Raw genomic sequence first — 13,420 nt, 5'->3', positions numbered from 1 at the left:
ACTTGAACTGGTTTGATGGCTAAATCTGATAAAACCAGTGCTGCCTGGAATGAATTTCTTATGAGACTTGAACTTGGGGACCTTTACTGTGATCTAATCCACAGAGCGATACTATGATAGACCTTATGTGTAAACAGACTTGAGTCTGTTTCCCTGTATCTCATTTAACACGAATTATTGCTACGATCAGAATATTTGAACCCGTGCAGGTCACAGGATGATTGAGTTTGAGGCACCTGACCAGTGGAAGGCTCGTACTGCATCCTGAAGATTTGCATATTTTGTAGATTGTTTACAAAACCAAACGCACACGTACTGGGATTGGCATTCGGACTGGGTCTGTATTCTTTATTTTTATTCCTAATTCTTGCACTAATTCCAGTTATAATTATTTTTTTTTTGGATTTAAAGTTATTTTTTGGTGCACCTTCAAGCTTCACTGCCATTTCCTTCCTTTAACTTTAACTTTGAGATGTTTTTAGCTTTGTTATTACGGTCGCTCGGCTTTGTTAATCACTTTGAGATTATAAAAATGCTATAAAAAGGTGTTAAACTGAAACCTGAATTGTAGATTATTTAAATTTAAATATCAACATCTTCTGGACTGTCATGTCATGTTATGGCCAGTTGCGCTTGTTTTGATTGATTGGATGCTGGATTCCTTCCAGGGTGTCAAAGCATTGATCTTTAAATGTGATTATCATTTTTGTGTAAAAGTTGTAGGGAGTGCTCAGTGGTGAGTGAAGGTTTTGTCGGTGAGACCAAAACACTCCACTGTTCACGGTGCAGGATGTGGCGGCGGACGCTGTCATGCTGGATGTTCTCCCTCAGATGGTTCAGCACGTCACAGTACAACTCGTTTGATGGACTGGCCTTGGACGATACGTTCATGGTGAAAAACCCTACAAGTGTTTGAAGTTGCTGGTGAAATTGGTAAGAACAGGACTTCCACTAAGCTAGGGAGCTGCCAGAGAAGGCGACATTGAAATCTCGAAATTTGAACCAGGTTCAATGATTTTTAAAAGTGGAACCAGATGCAGGATCAGGTCAGACATGAACACATAAAAAAGACATGTAGAAATACTTCTAGAAAAGACCATTAGGATTATGAGGGATGTTGAAATGTAGTGCTGTGTGGTATACGAGAGGCAGTGCTGTCGAATGATCTTTGTGCTTCTTGTTTTGCTTTATACTCAAGCTTCGGCAGTATATGTGCATGCGTCACTACTTCGGGTTATTTTTGAAAATGGCGATTCTACTTCACTGCTTGATTTTAAAACTTTATTTTAACCTAAAGTTTAAAAAATTTGTTGAAACTTTAATACTAAATATTCCTCTACAAACCACATCAGCTTTGAGTAAAAGGAAAAAATCTCTTCAGCATTTTGTCCGTCTTAACTTTAATGACAACAGAATATGAGCTGCATGGAGGTTTAAAGCTAATACTCCATCTTATCCCTTAATGACCTGACTATGCTCCAAAGAGATATTTGCCTCGTCAGGATTTATTTGAGCTTTCTTAGACTTTGGGTGACCCTTGAAGTGTCGGTTTGGTCAAGCACAGGTGAGGATGAAGGAAAGTCCATGATAGTCAGCACTTCTTCATCTTCTTTGGTTCTCAAGCACCTCTTCAAAGCTTTGAGCTTCGAGACGACGCTGGAATATTCCTTACACGTGTCTTGTGTTCCTCCTGTTACTCCCACAAATCACAAAAAACTTGGATTCTTCAGACAATGACCATATTTTACTTCTCCCGTGAAACGCTGGTATATCTTAGCACACTCAAAGCGTTTGGCCTTGTTTCACCTTTTGAGTAATGGTTTCGAGATGCCACTAGTCCTCTGAGAGCACTGCTACACACCATGCTTCTGAGAGGACTTTTGCTGACTGGATTCTCTCGTATTTAGCAGATTCTGCATCTGCATGTTGGAGTTGTTTCCTGTCGTACAATGAGCAATGCTTGATTTATTGATCTCCTGATCTCAGCTTTGGTGTGCCTGATTTTGTTTTCTATTCAGCTAATCCAGTTTCCACAAAGTGTTTCCCCCCCTTCATTCCTGCTGTGATTTGGCACTGAGAAAGCACCTCTTACCTTTCAATAACTGCAGACACCCACTATCATGAAGCTACTTGGTAAACAATATCTTTCATTCCAACAGCAGCTGCAGTTGTTGACAGTGCTGCTGTTATTTTGTGACGTTGTCACTGTTGTTTCCACAATTGCAGGTTATTTATTCATTTTTGTAGGTCTTTTCCTAAACATTTGAGCTGCTCTAAAAGGGAATTTCTCCTGTGGGGATCACTAATGTTGGACGCTTAAGGCACTCCTATATTGCTATTACTATAGCAACAGTCAGCTGTGACTGGCAGATGAGATGGCCCCGCCCCTCCCTGAGCCTGGTTCTCTTGGAGGTTTCTTCCTGTTAAAAGGGAGTTTTTCCTTCCCACTGTCATCAAAGTGCTCATAGGGGTCATATGATTGTTGGAGTTTTCTCTACAATATAAAGCGCCTTGTTGTGATTTGGCGCTGTATAAATAAATTGAATTATACATTTTGGGTGGGAAAAATGAGGTTTGGCTTTATATTTGTGTATATATATATATACACTAATATATTCTCAAAAATATCAATTCATCTTTTTTTATTTTACATTATCTACTTCTCTGAGTGCTGTTGCTCTCACGTGTACATCTAGGTCCGAAACGGAACAATAGATAAGACGGTGAACTTCTATTCTTTGACAAAAGCTGAACCAGTTTGACCCAAATTAAACTTTTGAAGCTAATTTATAAAATCGCAATTACTGGACAATTCGGTGTCAATTGTCCACTTGCAATTGGACAACTGACACTCAATCAACCGTCATCTGAACATTACCTGCAACCTAATGCAGAGCTCGAGACACGATGAATGTTTTCTAAACCTCGGATCATCATGAATAGACGAGTTTTAACTAACATGCTCACTGCAATTCCTCAATCACCATTTAAGCTCTGTCCTTCGTTGGTGACTTTTCTTGCCGACTCCATTGGTGGCGTGGCAGCCGGCCGGCCACTCTTTTGATTTATTGAACTGAGTGGGAAGCTGTGAAGCTTACTTTGTGACAGCTCAGAACCTTTAAAATTTAAGATGTCATTGAACTGATGAATGGAGAGAGGATAGGCTGTGCCTGCCCACTGCCATCATTTGTCACTGTCCAAAGTGATGAGGGACCCTGCCTGTCGCCCTGTTACACCGACCAAAAGCCTCCAGTGGGGAATCTTTCTTTACTGAGCTTGAATGAATCAGAAATCAAATTTTCTGCAGAATATGTGCCTATGGGTGCTGTACTTTATTAGACTCTGTGCAACTTCATAAAGGCTTGGACAAATGTTTGCCTGCAGTTAATAAGAGATCTATGCCTTAAAAACACATGGGACACTACGATGAATGCATTGGTCTCCTTTATATTTTTATGAATGTCTCTCAAAAATATGGAGTCCAAGTGCTGATTGTAGGACAGAATAAACCTACAGTTTAAGAGGTTAAACATGTAAAGTCTTGTGATCAATAATTCATAATTGAAAAACAGCAAAGCACACTGCTTTGTTTAAATAACAAAAAACCTTTAATAAATGGTGGAAGTGCTCATCACTATCAACACACAGGCTTCACCGGAGCACATAAAACAACAGACAGAAAAGAGAAAACTGATAAGGGCTCGTCAAGGCTGCTGCCAGCTGCCAATGATTATTTTCTCAGGTGTGGTTAGGAACAGGTTTGTACACAATTGTGCTGTGATGCATTTCTAGGATGAGCACCTGCAAATTAACAACAGAATATCCCACATAACCATACAAACCTGCTTGTAAAAGAAAAATATTTACAGGTAAAGTGTGAAACAGCTAAACTAATGGTCCACAGCTTTAAGATCAGACATGTTATTTAGAATAGAATAGAATCGAATTCAACTTTATTGTCATTGCACATGCAAAGGTACAGGGCAACGAAATGCAGTTTTTACTGCAGTTCCTCCCATCTTCAGATATTTCTATGATTTGTATGCTTTCAATGAGTCTGGGTTATGCATGGGGTATGTATGGCATTTGTGTGCTCAGCTTTTCTCTCAGTTAGTTGTATATTTTGTATATTTTTTAGGAATATAGGTATTGTGTATGTACTACAGGAGTTGTATCGTGTTGAAATATTTGTTTTCATTCTTGAAAATATGTTTGTTGCATCGTGTCAGAGAAACTTTGACAAAGGAGGCGATAAAACAATGAACCTTGGATAGATAGGTAATAGATTTAATCAGTACAAAACTTTACTTTGTAGTATGATTATCCATCTGTCCATCCGTCCACTCGCAGTGACCTCTATCCCAAATATGAATGACAAACAGTTACAGAGATTTCAGTTTGAGTTCAATTTAATCACAACATCAACGTCCAGTATAACCAGACTCAGGGATGGGCAGCCATCTGCTGCGACTGACTGGGGATGAGGCAAGGAAGACAGGACAAAAGACACACTGTGGAAGAGAGATTAATAACTACTGATGGACTGCAAACATACTGATAGTGAAAAGAGGTGAGTGAAGGAAACACTGTAAATAGAATAGAGACTAATGAAGCAACACGCTAGGCCAGAGGCTGCAGTTTAGGAAAGGCCTCATTGAGGATCAGCATTGGCTCTTGGGCCCTGCCCACCTGCCACTCCACCACTCATGAGCAGAGTACTCAGTGAGTGGTTTTCAATGTATTTCAAATGAAGTCTGATGATGCTGCAGGAGAGGAGATCAGAAGTTAACCGTAGACAGTGAGATGGATGCATTTGATGCTGAAGGCTTGTAATGAGCAGCGACAGCTGAGTGTAGAAGCGGAACGTGAGAAACCGGTGCATAATTTAGATAAAATTGATGCAGATGTGATAAGGTTTACAGTAAGCATTTTAATTTACAGGAATAGAGGGGTACGGGAGACAAAGCAACAATGAACATTTGGAAAAGCTGGTTGAAACTCGAACTGAACTGAAGTTCTAAATTTAGCCACAAAGTTGGCTTCAGCCTCAGATGGTTATATCGACCAAGGCTAGTTTGTCTGCATAGAACATGGATCACTCAACTGATTGCATCAAGTTTCTGTGAGTAAGAACTCGGTGGTACCTGCCATGGCACGAGGAACTTGGAAGATGATAACTGTCAACGTCCCATATAGCATTTTTGTTATTAGATATTCAGTATGAGGCTTTGTAAGGGTGTCAGCAGAGATTAACCTATTGATACTTGGTGTACAGGGGCTTACAGACTACAGGATTTTGTGGCTGCTGTAGTGGAAAGCAGGATCAGTTGTACTGTAGAAGGGAGAAGTGGACGTGGTTCAAAGATGTAGCATCCAGTTTTCGTAGCTACAATAAAAATGAAATAAGCAGTATTTGCAGCAGCTTGTACTGAGAAGCTTGATAAGGAGGGAAGCTGAACTGTTAACTCATCACTAACCGAAGATTGCTAACATGTAAAAGTCATTTAGGGACAGTGACAGTGTGAAACATTTCTGTAAAGGAGGATAAAAGAAAAGAAAAGTATCATCTCTGTGCTACAGATAAGAGGAAAACCCTTTTGAAAATGCAGCTGTTGTCACGTTTCTCGATGGTTTCTGGCCAAAATGATACGATTCCTTAAAACGGTCTGAAATTAGAACAAATGGGTTTGTGGTGCAAGTAGACATTTATAGACATATGACGGGAAGGGAAAGGTTCAGCTCTCGAAATTCAAATAAATGATGTCCGGTAATTGTTTTTCTTCAAGGCTATTGTTTACCATGTGTTGTGCTGGGGATGTGTTTGCTTACATAGCTTTTATACTAAGATGGATGCAGCTACAGCGACATCACTCACTGGTTAGATGGCCCTATTTTGAAGCCTCAGTTTCAGCATTTTGATTGTTGTATTAGTATTTTTAGAAAGAAATGCCTTGAGGTGGATCACAACAAAGAAATTGAGTATACTGCACATTTAAGCAGTAGCAACTTCTCAATTGCAAGCTATAGCCACACCTTAAAGCATCACCTGCTTCGTTGCCCATTTTAACCTCCTAGAACATGGCGTCTACAAGAGCCTGATATCCACTTACGAGGACATTATACAGCCACTGTGGAGCTCATTTTCCTCAGAAACAAAAATCAGCTACAAAACAAAACTGGTAATTCTTTGTTTTTATATTCATCAGGTCTCAATCAGCCCAAATAGCACAGAGAAATTGAAAATGTATGCCATGAACAAGTTCGGATCTTGGGAGCTTAAATAAGATTGGAGGACAATTTATAAGTTAAGCTCATCAGACTTGGTGTTAAAATCCATAAGAACAATTATCCTAGTGTCTTGTGCTTTGGGTGGGGGAGGGGTAAAAACTTCTTTGGGGTAATCAGGTTGGAACCCCCCTTCATTAGTTCTATAGATAGGCCCTCAACATCTCCAGAAAGGCAATAAGACAGACTTAACACCAGGCTTGTACTTCATCCAGCTGATCTTTGTTCGCTTCATAATTTTTATGGACAGAATTTCTAGGAGGGATGGAGGGTTCCATATTGTTAATATCACAGCTTGTTTATGATGATGTCGTCCTGGTAGCTTCAAGTTCCACTAGGACTGTTTCCAGTCGATTGAAAATTGGTCGACATGAGGGCATTTCCAAGTCTGAAAGCATGGGTCTCAGCCGGAAAAGGGTGGCGTGTAGTTTACCAGTGGGGGGACTTAAGGTATTGCAATGTTCGTGCATGCGTGAGAGAAAAGTCCAGTGGTTGATTGACAGATGGATTAGTACAGCATCTTCAGTAATGTGGACACTGTACCAGTAATGTTGTTGTTAAGAAACAACTGACATGAAGGCAAAGCTATTTATTGACTTGGCGATCTACGTTTCTACCATCATTTAAAGCAACTGTGGGTAATGGTTGAAAGAATAAGATTAGTATGCAAAAAGAGCAACATGTTTTAGTTAATCCGAATTTTTACAAGTTGATGGCCAGTATTTGAAGTCAGCGTATAATGCAGCTGCATTTAGTATAAATGGGAAAATACATTTGCCTGTTCATAAACTATTTGAAGATATCCAATGTCCATTCAGATGATGCTGAAATTTTGTAACTTTCTCTTTAAAACAGCTGCAGCAATGAAAAATCCATTACCGTTTATTACCAAACCTATCTTCAGTGTTAAATGTTAAATTTATAAAATAGAGAATCTTCTTTGTACAATCTTTGGCTCTAATGTGCCTGGACATTTATAGTTTGTATTTAATGAGATAATGCCAATATCATTTAAACCACAAATTTGTAATGGAAAAAATAACATTCTCAGTCAAAATCATCAAAATAAGAAAACATCAGAGGTTTCAGGGTGACATCAGCCATTTATATGAACTAATTACTCAGAAGTTTTCAAAACAAGTAAAAGAAAAAAGAAGAAAACAATGAAAGAATAAGATTGTGGATACAAGCAGAGATGAGCTTCCACTCCTGTGAAGGCTGGCAGCTGACGTCAGCCTCACTATATCTGAGAACAGTGCTCTGATGAAAATGCTAAGTTGAAAAACTAAGAGCCAAGTGTGTTTATTAAAAGTCTTTTAATTTTTGCAAAGCAGTGTGTCGGCATTGTTTCTATTTCTTGCTCATAGTGTGTGTCCTTGGATGCACGTGTTTTAATATCTGCATTTGTAAAGTGGTGCTCCCCAGCTAACTCGTTTGCATTTATTCTGTTCGTGAAGAGGCAAATAAGTGAAATCCAATGAATCACACCAACTTTAAATTAGATGATGAAGGTAGCCTGCCTACCTGGTGACATAGAGCTTCCCCTGCAATGCTGACAAAATACATTTGCAGCAGGTGACAAATGTGTATATTTTTTATCAGAGTAAGTACAGATTTGCTGTGATAAAAGACAACAAGTGGGAACATTAGCATAGCCCTCAAATGGGGCTACCGACTCACAGAGCTGCATGAAAATAATAATGCACAGGCCCAGCAAGGGTGCTGTTTCTACAACATCAATCAATAGAGACTTGGAAAATGCACCAGGGTTATTAATCGTTTTCTCGAGCACAAGAAAATGTAATTAGTACATTAAAATTGGGCCACTGACTCCATGCTATGATCCTGTATGCCAGCTGAGCTATATATCATTCCATGCATTTGTGGAAATTCCAATGACAGATGGAAGGGTTTGGAGAAAAGTTTGTATGTCCAACATTGATTTTTAGGACTAAAACCTCCCAAAGACCTTCAAGTACTTACTCATCAAGCTGAAGTTGGCCACATTATATACATTATTATATTAAAAAATTCCCCTTTCACTCCTGTGGCTGGTCTTTATCCTTCAAGCTCAGGTCTTCTACCAGAGGCCTGAGAGCGTGAGGGTCCTACACAGTATTGTTGCTGTTCCTAGGACTGTGCCCTTCTGGACAGAGATCTCAGATGTCTGAGATCTAGGAGGCAGAGGTCTACCACACCAGGCATGACCCCAGGGAAGGCCCCAGGTGCAGGCTGTGTAAAGATGCCCCTGAGATAATCCAGCACATAACAGCAGGGTGCAAGATACTAGAAGGCAGGGCATACATGGAACGCCTGTGCCGAATATAATACAGATGTTGCTGGAAGTCAAAATCGTTGACCCCCCCTTAGGATGGTCAAGATTGACCGAGCTAAGATCCTGTGGGAATTCCAGATAGTAGTGGTTGAGAAGGAGAGGAAGAAGGCTGTAGTGATAGATGTAGCTATACTGAATGAACATGGAACACGACAAGCTCAGGCTGAGAGAAGAACTCGAAAAGATGTGGAGGATGAAGGTAACAGCCGTCCCAGTGGAAATCGCAGCATTCAATGAAGTGACTCCAAAGATAGGAACAACATCCGAGACCTCTGCCCAGAAGAGCTAAGATACTGTGCAGGTCCATCAAGCTTCCAGGCTTCTGGGAGAGGACCTGAGCTTGAAAGACAAATACTGCCTGCAGAGGCAAGAGGCAAGGCAAGGCAAGGCAAATTTATTTGTATAGCACAATTCAACAACAAGGTGATTCAAAGTGCTTTACAGAGACATTAGAAACAAAAGCAAATAAAAAGCATGATTTAAAATTGATTAAAACAAGCAAACAAACAAACTAACTAACTAAACACACACATTTCACACCTGTTCGCGCGATCTGAACCCTTATCGTAAGGGGAGCTACCAGTCCTTCTGTGGACGAGCTACTTTCTATTTTAAATTCCCTGAATTTAAAATACTCTCTAGACCCAGTCTAGACCCAGTTGGGGAGCTACCCAGAGCTCTAATCCCAGGGGAATTATATGTGTGTGTTATTTGCATAAATGCTTCATTTTCAGATCTATACCTCTTATTAGTAACACGAGAAGGGAATAGAGAGGCCTCGGTCTGTGATAAAATGCTAGCTTGAATGGTTGGTCATTGATGATGATAGCATTTCAGTGGTATGGCAGCCCATCTACCGATAATGCCCCAGGCTAACCTCTACCCTGAAATTTACCAGTCGTGTCTAAAAAGCACTCATCATCTCTTGTGATTAGAATCCAGATGAATGGAGAAACATGTTCATCTTGCTAAAAGACTTGTTTCCCCCCCTTTCTCTCATATCTCTGCAGCTGTACAGCTCAGTAGACTTCGGAAGAAAATGGCAGCTCATCCACGAACACGTCACGCCAAACAGATTCTACTGGTGAGTCACTCATTCTCACATCTCCACTTTTCCCCCTTTTTATTCTGCTCCATTCCTCTTCCCCAAAGTTTTGTTTGCTCAGGAATGCAGAAAGTGTTGCTCGTGTTCGGGGCGACTGAGCAAGTGATATTGATGGCTTAGAACAAGCTATGTGACTGACTGGTGATGCTGCTAAAATTCTGCACATTTTCTATCCCTTGATACAATCAGGCAGAGATTAATCTCCTTCTTCAGAATGCGCTTTGCATTCAGCGTCCGAGGGCATGTCGCATTCCACTTCATTTCTCACACTCACACCCTGTTCATATCAGGCGTCCTGCAAGACCAAATTATTATTTTTACATTTGCAGTAGAAGGAAGAGGGGTGAATCTCTACAGATACATACATGCAGATACATGAGCTATGACTAATAATGGATCCAGGACGTTCCTGTCGCTTCCTATCCAGTCATGTCTGCTGCTCACTCCCCCTGCAGTGTACCTACTATGTCTGAAAGTGCACACTCATCACAAACGTAGGGCCGAATATATTCCAGCTCAGTGCTCGCTGCCCCACTCTGATGTGACTGGGGTGTGCCTGGGATTGCTTTTGGCTATATGCACCATAACTTGCATAAATCTGGAGCTTTCTTTGCCATTGTGGCATAAGCCTAAATAGTGTGCACAATCCGTTGTAGAGTTTGCCCTTCACTGCCAAAGCCCCCTCAAGGACATTTATACACTGGATGAGCCTTTAGCAATGGCTAGGCAGTCCTCCAGTTGGCCGTATTTAGACAATGGCCTCATCAGCCTCCAGGGGCTATGAAATACCACCACAATGGGAGCGCTGTATCCATCTAGTCTAATCCACCAGCAGTGAAATGAACAAAAAAGCACGATTATTCTCTGAGATACAGACATGGTCAGAGAGTGTAGTGGCCTTGTACCATTCAGTCGAAGATAAGGAGATTGTATTTCTTTGCATTGTTGTATTTTGCTGAAATGGGATTTGGGCTTTACTCTGTTCTCCTTACTATGTCTAAGATCTGAGATTTTATTGGGGGGGGGGGGGGGGGTTGTACTCATACAGAGCCAATAGTAGGCAAAAATGTTTGGTGGAGAACGTTTAAATGCGTGTTCATTTACTTGTGTATATGCTAACTTGTGACCATGTTTAAAAGGAACAACTATCATTGCAAAATATATACAGAACAGAAAATGCACAATAGCTTCACTTCTAATTAATCAGTAACAGAAGTAGCTTCTCCTTTACATCCTTTTCTTTTTTGTTATGCTTATAAAAACTTATTATATTCTGCTTTTTCATTCTCTCCCAGGTCTGTCACAAGCCTAGACAAGGAGCCTGATCTGATCCACATGGAAGCTCACACACCAGATGGAAGTAGGTGTCTTACACACAAAGACGAGTAATGAGCAGGTGTCTATAGGCATGAATTCCTCTTTGTGAAAAGAAGTCGGCCCCAAGGAAACGGCATTGGCTCACCCCACCAATGAACCCAGCGTATGAGTCTTGATGAATATGGCTTCTTTTATTTTCACTCTCATTCAGTGAATGTCGTCTCCGTAACTCTGAAAGGCCACAACATCAAGGTCGTCTATACTGTAGCCAACATAAGTGAAACTGCCACTGTGTGATGTCACTGCAAAAACCAAGAATTGCTTTTTTCCTCCTCTTGGTGTCGTATGATTGACAGATGGAGATGCTCGTTTATGGCGTCTACACAATGAAAATAAATCAGGTGCTACACAGCGAGGCAAATTATTCAGAGAGACTCTGCATTCTGCAAATAAGATAAAAAAAATCATTTGACCTAATTGGGAAGGAAATGGTTAGCTTACAAAGTCTTGCTACAGCTGTTGTTCTGTATATATGGACTAGCAGAATACATAATGCTGATCCTGCATTTCCTCCTATGTGACAGATGTGCAGTATGTCACGTGCAGAGCTCAGATGTGCACAGAAGCTAACAGGAACTACCCGTTCCCAGGTTACATTGACATCAGCTCTTTGGTGGTTCAAGATGACTACATATTCATTCAGGTAGGGCTTTGTACACTCTGTCCCATCACTATCTGATGCATGATTAATTATGCATGTTTAAAGATATGCAAGATACGGTATGTCTCCTATATTGAGAAGCACACTCAGCTTTTTGCATAAACTGCAAGTGTGGATTTGAATGGCTTTTAGATAAATGGCCATTAAGGGCAGAGTGACTTTAGGAACTTTCGCGCTACAGCCGGCCTCAAATAGTTTTTGATCTGTTGAAATGTATTTAAAATATTGCTAAATTCAGGTGTTTCTTTCCTGTCATACTATTTCTGGTATGAGTTTTTTTTTTTTTTTTTTGCAAATGATTTCACTTGGCAGGAATAAAATATGTAAAAATCATTTTATGTTAACCTCAACTGAACATTTGTGCTTTGTTTTCCTGTGTGAGCAGTTTTAATATTCATCCTAGCCACAGAATGGTGTGTCATATTAATCACGATTTGTGTAACAGAAAAATCTGAAATGGTAATGTCCTGAATCCCAAGTAACACAGATGCAATTTATGGGTTGTATTTTCCTCTCCAGCGTGAATATTATTTACTTTGACATTGTGCAAATGAGGTTTCATACATTTAAAAGTCAACAGGAAACGTTGGGATAATTACACACCTAGTCCATGGCAATGCCAGTTTTATTCAGATTTTCCTCAAAAAAAACTGCAGTGGTATCTGATATGTGCTAAAAATGTTTTAGGTAGAAGGAAAAAGATGGATCTGGTTTTGGTTTCTCATTATCGGTTTGTCTTTTTAAAAATCGATGTTGATGAGACGGTGGCTACAAGTCTTGCAAACATCAGATCATAGCTGCATCTTCTTAAACCACCTGCAAAAAACATGATTTTCAGGTTTCACAGCAACAACTACAGCAGATGGCACCTGTGCTCCTCCAAAGACCCTTACCCCTTTCACCTCTTCACATCCAACAGAAGCATCACATAGACTTACACCAGCCTCAGAAATTGAGTCATCCAACTCGATGTATTTTATATTTTAAGTTAATATTATTAATTTATATCACGATTTTGAGGTGCAGCAGTTGTAAATTCTCTTGCTGTTTGATCCTGCTAAATGTTTTATTCAGTAGAGAATGGGTGGGTTCAGAAACTCAGCTTGATTCACCTGCAGGCAAGTCCTTCCTCCGGAACCTTTTCTGCCCTTGGCAGCACATTAGACAAAGAAATAGAGTGGTTCTCCATAGATCCTTCAATCCTGTTTGACCTCTCTGAAGTCTTTCAAATAAACTCACAAGCACTCAACCAGAACCACCCCTTCAATTCAAGCACCTCCACATTTTAGCACGTATGCGTCACAGATGAAAGATCCTGAAAGGGATGGGAAAAAAATCCATCATACCAATTCCTCTTAAAGTTCAAACTGCCTCTGGTTACCCAGCCATCGATCTCCTGCTCCTTCACTCGATTGCATGTGGGACTGTTCTACAGCACTCGCTGCTAGGCTGCTATATTTCCTCTCAGTGCTCAGTGTTTTCTCTCTGCTGGACCACTCGCAACGCTTGCAAGATCGGTAAAAGAATCGCCTCTGTCGTACAACATTAATGCTGACTTCACTTCTCTTTAGTCGAGAACCACAAGCTCTGATTTGAAGGTTTTCCTCTAATGAATTTCATAGTGTTATTGTCAGGGAAGAAAAGTAGGTTATGAACC

General features: G+C 40.4%; 1 protein-coding gene across 1 annotated transcript in view; it reads left to right on the top strand.

Moving 5' to 3' along the window:
• Positions 1-13,420, top strand: part of sorcs3a (sortilin related VPS10 domain containing receptor 3a) — a 244,761-nt gene that overhangs the window by 162,046 nt on the left and 69,295 nt on the right. The window contains exons 5-7 of the mRNA XM_085460496.1: positions 9,631-9,704; positions 11,021-11,085; positions 11,627-11,745. Coding sequence (XP_085316622.1) covers positions 9,631-9,704; positions 11,021-11,085; positions 11,627-11,745 — 258 coding nt within the window. The remainder of the gene's footprint in view (positions 1-9,630; positions 9,705-11,020; positions 11,086-11,626; positions 11,746-13,420) is intronic.

Source organism: Copadichromis virginalis, linkage group LG6, assembly GCF_057382275.1.
Source record: "Copadichromis virginalis isolate Kocher_CV1m ecotype Utaka linkage group LG6, C_Virginalis_male_GT1.1, whole genome shotgun sequence".
Lineage (NCBI taxonomy): Eukaryota > Metazoa > Chordata > Actinopteri > Cichliformes > Cichlidae > Copadichromis > Copadichromis virginalis.
The sequence above is the reverse complement of the archived record's forward strand: the minus strand, read 5'-3'. Positions and strand labels throughout refer to the sequence as shown.